The sequence below is a fragment of the Sparus aurata genome, chromosome 15 (genome assembly GCF_900880675.1).
Source record: "Sparus aurata chromosome 15, fSpaAur1.1, whole genome shotgun sequence".
NCBI lineage: Eukaryota > Metazoa > Chordata > Actinopteri > Spariformes > Sparidae > Sparus > Sparus aurata.
The window spans coordinates 16,041,417-16,047,214 of NC_044201.1; the positions used below are offsets into that span (position 1 = coordinate 16,041,417).

The window sequence follows — 5,798 nt, forward strand, 5'->3', positions numbered from 1 at the left end:
CATCACCTTATGAAGATCGACAGCTCCAGAATACAATTAAATAAACTTTTATATAAGCACATTGAGGTCACAATGCTGTCTTCATGAGGCAACCACTCCATGAAGGAGCAATGATTAGTTATTTTTTTTATTTATCACTAGTTGAAGCATTAATTGTGTATAGTGTAATGTATTTTAAATAATGGGGATCTCAGTTGAGAACGCAAGCTATTTACAGAACTTTCAACAAAATGTCACGGCACCAAAAATCTGTGAAGTGTGTGTGTGTGTGTGTGTGTGTGCGGGCGTGTGTCTGGACACACATGGTTTTAGTGGATACAGTCTGCCCTCCCAGCTTTCATCTCCTCCTGCTTCTATTCATAGCTGTGGAGGTGACACTGACACAGGACGCTCGCAGCATATCAGCAGCCGTAATGACAGCCAGCCAGCCTGTTTCGAGGGGGATAAAGGGCCAAAGACACATAGCGTCTGAAAGAATTGGCATTATCTCAGCCTAGCAGAAACCATTACAGGCCCCATGCAGAATAAACCTAATGCATTTCTAATGTCATATCAGCTGCAATCGCACAAGCATTTTCTTTCTTTCTTTCTTTTTTTTTCATTTTTGGTCGCTCGGGTCGACGCTGTCTGACTGCAGACGAGCCAAATCTTCAGTCTAATATAATCCTCCATCCAGAGACAGTGATGAGGCCCGACTGTGGCTAAATCTCCACAGGGCTGTCACAACTTATCCCAGACTCTCTGTGAGAAACACACGGTCATCGAGGCCAACCCAGTGATGAGTCACAGTGACTTTTTTTTTTTATGGAATTATGTGTCCTTCTCCCTCAAAACTACGTCCAGGCATTTAAACATTTTTTTAATGAAACTCCAGATCGTAGCTATAATAATACTGCTGTTTGTAACGATGTTCACTGTCGCCCTCCATGCATCACCCACCTGTCTGTCTCCCTGCAGGATCGGCTGACAGTTGAAGCCCCGAAGAGACACAAGGTGTCCGTGCATGTGCTGTCTAGAGAGATGGACTCCTGTGAGTATCCATATTCATGTGTCGGTTTCATGGGCCTCATTCAGTGTCAGGCTGACCTGTGCGTCACTGTATGTGTTCACCAGGTCCAATAGTGGGCGAGTTCCCTGCTCAGAATGATGTCAACCTGGCCCCTGCTCCCTCCCTGCCACAGGTAATCGTCATGTTCTCTCATTATACTCCTACATTCATTAACCCAACCACTCTCCCAGCTAGTGGGACACATTCGCCTTACTCAAGTTTTTGTAATATGACATTTTCAACCGAACTGCACACAGCACATCTGTGTTTACACAACAGTAAACTGCTCTACACAAAAGGAAAGGGGGAAATACTTTGAGTCTTTCTCTGTACAGAATTCTATGTTAAAGAAGATTTTACATATTATATTTCAATACTGCACTTATGTGGGTAGAAGAGATTTACTGTCTTCATACCAAACAATGAAATTTACAGGATAAGTCTTGTGATGTGCTAAGTTCTACATATTGTTAACTATATGTAGAAGCTGTTTGCTAGCTATTTGAAGATATTTCAAGATATGCCGTTAATGTTGTGTCCATGCGCATCACAGTCCAAAGTGATAACATTTGAAATTTTTATTAAAAGTTAAATAAAAAAGTCTTTTTGTGTGTTAAACAGCATTTAAGGTAATTTACCTCAAACCACATTCAGAAGAGAGAGAAGAGGCGGGGCTATGTGGGCACTGCTGCAGTGTGTATATCTATACTGTGGAAAAATGACCATTGAAACTATTTTAAATATTCAGGATCCATATGTAATGCTGTATCAGTATTGTTTGACGACACAGTTCAGTGGTGCAGACATTTTGTTGTCAGTGGCCACATTGCAGAAGCCAAACTGAGAAAATATCAAGCTGTGAAAAAAGTTAGTTCATTCTCAGAGAAAATAAAATGAAAAATATTGAGCAGCTGCTGTTGTTGATACAGAGTGAACACATTGTAGGTGTTTATCAAAGAGTTTGCAGGCTACCTTAACTGGTTACCATGGAAACAATGTGAATGAAGCTCCTTTTGCTATCGGCATCAAAAGTTGTTTATGGAGGACTTTGTCTTCAGAGAAACCGACGAAGCGGAGTGTTTTGAAGCCGTCAGACAGAATGGCGCTCTGACATGCCGCCTCTTGTTTCCGCAGCCCACGTTGGTGCAGGACATGACAGAGTTCAAGAGGAGCCTGCCTCTCTTCCCCCTGGTCAAGCCTCACATCAACTTCATGGCTGCCAAACTGTGAGCGAGGCTGGTAGGACGACACGCAGCAGCAGCACGGGGGGCGCCGGGGAGGGCGACCGTGAGGGACCCCGCCGTGTTTCCCACCTACACCACCATCCTCCTGTCAGGAAGACTCTCATCTGACTGAGCCTGCATTAGCGTGTGTGCGTGTTTGTTTGCGCGAGTGCGTGTGTGTGTGTGTGTGTGTGTGTGTGTGCGCACGTGTGGCAGGCTGGAGCCACTAGAAGAGATGCTTGGAAACAAATATTTGAATCACAAAGTTAGCCGTGGTTGTCGACATAGCCGTGATGACGATAGAGGTCACACCAGACTCACCTCATGTTAAACGCCTCCGCAAGGAGACGCAACACTCACACGCATCACAACTGTGTAGGCTGTCGTAGAGGAAATAGATTCAACGTAAAAAAAAAAGAGAAGGGCCAGTTCCCTTTTTAAAAATGAGTTAAAGTATACTGCAGAAGCTTCACAGCAGGAGGCGTTTTATTTGAATAATTCAGACATGCTGCTTGAGAATGGATAGCTGGTTGATTGTGATGAACTGGGGGCTGTAGAGGTTAACCACCGTAGCTCCATGAAGGTCTTCTTCTTTTTATTTGTCAGACTGGTATGTTTGCCATGTAACTCTCGAGGCACAGCGGTGCTCCTGAAACCTTTATCACAAAAGATGCACTCGGTCCAACAGAATATTTTATTGCCATTTATGCATTTCCGCAGAATACCTGCCTTCTTTAAATTGGTTTTTAATCTTTGAAATGTTTTTTTCTTGTAAACTGGTAAAATGTTGGGACCCTTTGAGGAGCTGTTTGAAATTGCAGATGACAGAGAGCCATGCCCATGGAAATTGTTTTTATTTTTTGATGCATTTTACAGTAATTTCAGACATCTCAGGGGAACCTCCATGCTGTTTGCTTTTTTTTTCTCTTTACATTCAGTTTAACTAGTGATTGATTTCAAATAAAAACACTTTTATCAGTCTGTCATCCACATTAGTGTTTTGTTCACGTCACCAAATGTACTCAGAACATTTTTGGTTATTTTTTTTGTTTTGTTTTAGTCCGAGACAACAGTATTTTATTTTTTCCGTTTTGTCAGCTCTGGGGAGATCGTCATTATTCTTCCACTCTGTGTCTGACACTTGCAGAGACTTTCTGCAGCTTGTGCCTTTCCAGGGGAGCATCAGTTCCTTTGTATCTGGCTGCACTGAGCTGCTCCTGGTCTTGACCCGGGGACAGAATCCTGAAGGATCTAACCCCCTTAATTTGCTGGACTGTGCACTGGCTCTCACAGCGTAGATGTCGCAAAAAAAAAAAAAAAAAAAGCAGCTAGAAACATTTCATGTTGCTGTCTAAAGGGGGTTGAAGGACAGGATTTCTTTCTGAATATATGCACTTCTCTCACTAAGCAATAAACTTAATGATGTGGACGGGAAACAGTGTGAGGCTCCGCACTGCTGACGACGGCGTGGCGGTGCGAGGATAGTGATGTCAGCGCCTTGCAAGCATTGACCTGCTCTCTCAGGTGCTAACCACTGCTGGTGGGGCTGCCAGCCAAAAATCTGAGTTTTGAATTTCTTTCCTTCCCCCCCCCCCCCCCCCCCCCCTGCCCCGCCGTACCTGCTCTCAGGCCGAGTTCATCGCTCACTCACACGATGCTGCAGAGTTTGAAAGGTTCTTGTGTTAAAAGCTTCTTCAATGTTTTCCAGCATTTTACTATGTCTCAACCAGATAAAAAACAATTCCGATTTTTATTCCAGAGGCCCTGCTTCATTATCAAACTTTGTTAAAAAGGCAATATTTTCCTGTTCTGGTGAAAAACCCAAAGACGAACAGCGGCAGCATTAGGTAGACTTGTCACTCCCACAGGCGGCAGCTTAAACAGCACCTGGAGGGCGGTGACGTGTTCCTGCAGTGCTTCAAAGAAATTAGCAACATGACATATCAGGCTGGGGTGGGCCAGGCACCATGCACTGTTTGCTGTGTTAAGTACATAGTGACTGGTTTACATTTAGGAAAATCTGAAGCTTTTTTTTTTTTTTTTTAAATTTCTGGATGTTTTTAGCAACACCAGAGACTGATAATTGGCTGGTTGGGTTTGTGGGCCGCTGATACAAGAGTGCTGATATTTTATGTTCTTTTTATTGTCTCCTGTGTGTGTGTTTCTAATTAATAAACTACTGAATGGAATCTTGTTTGTGTTTTTTATTTTTTTTTATGCAACATTTGGTAACAATTCATTTTAACTGGTCTGCAAACTTCATATCAAGTAGGTAGTAAATATATAGGGGCATATTTACCAACATACTCGATAATCTCTAATCTAACCCCATTTTCCAATATGAAGTTCGACAGCTGGTAATTTCTTTAATGCATTTCGAGAAAACTTCAAACTGGCCTCTGCTAATCATTTTATTTAACGACTACTTTCTGTCCAACTTCCTCTCAGCAGGCCACTAAATCAAGGAGAGATGTTACATTCCAACTAGCTGGAAATTACACTGCCGTGAGCAGAAGACGAAAGCTTAGAAACCAGTGGGAAAACAACGCTGCGACAACTCACTTCAGTTGAGTAGTTGCACAGAACCTAGTTAGTTGGAAGTTAAGCTGGCAGGATTGGCAGATGTTAAGCTTCAACATCTCACTTCAATTTAATGGAAGTGCATTATTTAAAAAAAAAATAAAAATACATTTTACTTGACAATTACCCTCAATTTTCCCAACAATCTTGACACGTGCACATCAGCATTGGAAAAATACATTTATTCACATAACTGATACCATAGAGCTCTAAAGTCAGACACGTCGTCTGTACAACACAGTTCAGACTCGAATGTCTCTTTTGGCAGAGTGGAGACTTTTACAGTGGATGTGCGGGGGGGGGGGGGGGGGGGCTGTCCGTAAAGCAGGCACAGTTTGTGTGTGCGGGTTAAATATTCCAAGTGGTCGGCCGTGCCTCGTCACACGAAGTCACACACCATCGAAGCTCCTTTGACTTGAAGCTTACTCATCTGACAATTGCCACATGAAAAAAAGTGAAATTCATAATCACATCACGCTCCCACGGATCAAAAACAAGCTAATTTACTATTATGTAGAGCCCGACTGATAACTTGATTGACCGATATGTAAAGAGATTATGCAGAAAAGCAATGTTGGGATAGTTTAGGATTATTAAATTCACATCGACGTTTTAAGACAAGGTTATTGTTAAGCTGAATAATGTCCTGCCTCCATTACATATCTTTGTACCCCTCTCACCTCTAAATGATAGCTGCAAACAATGTGTGTATATTGGCCAATCTATTGATATCAGAATTTTTTACTTCCCAAAAGAGTTACAGAAGTCAAGTATCGGTTGGGCTCTACCGTCTGCATGTTAAGGAGTCAGTTCACTAAAAACGACGAAAAGCCCCATCGTCTTTCTGAGTACCGACATTGGGCTAGTAACGCAATCTCAAAGCCTAGACAGACAAAACACTACTGTTGTACTGACAGCATTTAAATATACAGAAAGAAAACTGCAAG

The 5,798-nt window shown here is 42.5% G+C and overlaps 1 protein-coding gene across 3 annotated transcripts in view; it reads left to right on the forward strand.

Moving 5' to 3' along the window:
- Nucleotides 1-4,460, forward strand: part of ide (insulin-degrading enzyme) — a 29,961-nt gene extending 25,501 nt beyond the window's left edge. For all 3 annotated transcript variants that reach the window (XM_030442393.1, XM_030442392.1, XM_030442394.1), the window contains 3 exons: nt 958-1,030; nt 1,114-1,181; nt 2,183-4,460. In XM_030442393.1, the coding sequence (XP_030298253.1) occupies nt 958-1,030; nt 1,114-1,181; nt 2,183-2,278 (237 nt within the window). In that variant the 3' untranslated portion in view covers nt 2,279-4,460. The remainder of the gene's footprint in view (nt 1-957; nt 1,031-1,113; nt 1,182-2,182) is intronic.
- The last annotated feature ends 1,338 nt before the right edge of the window (nt 4,461-5,798 follow it).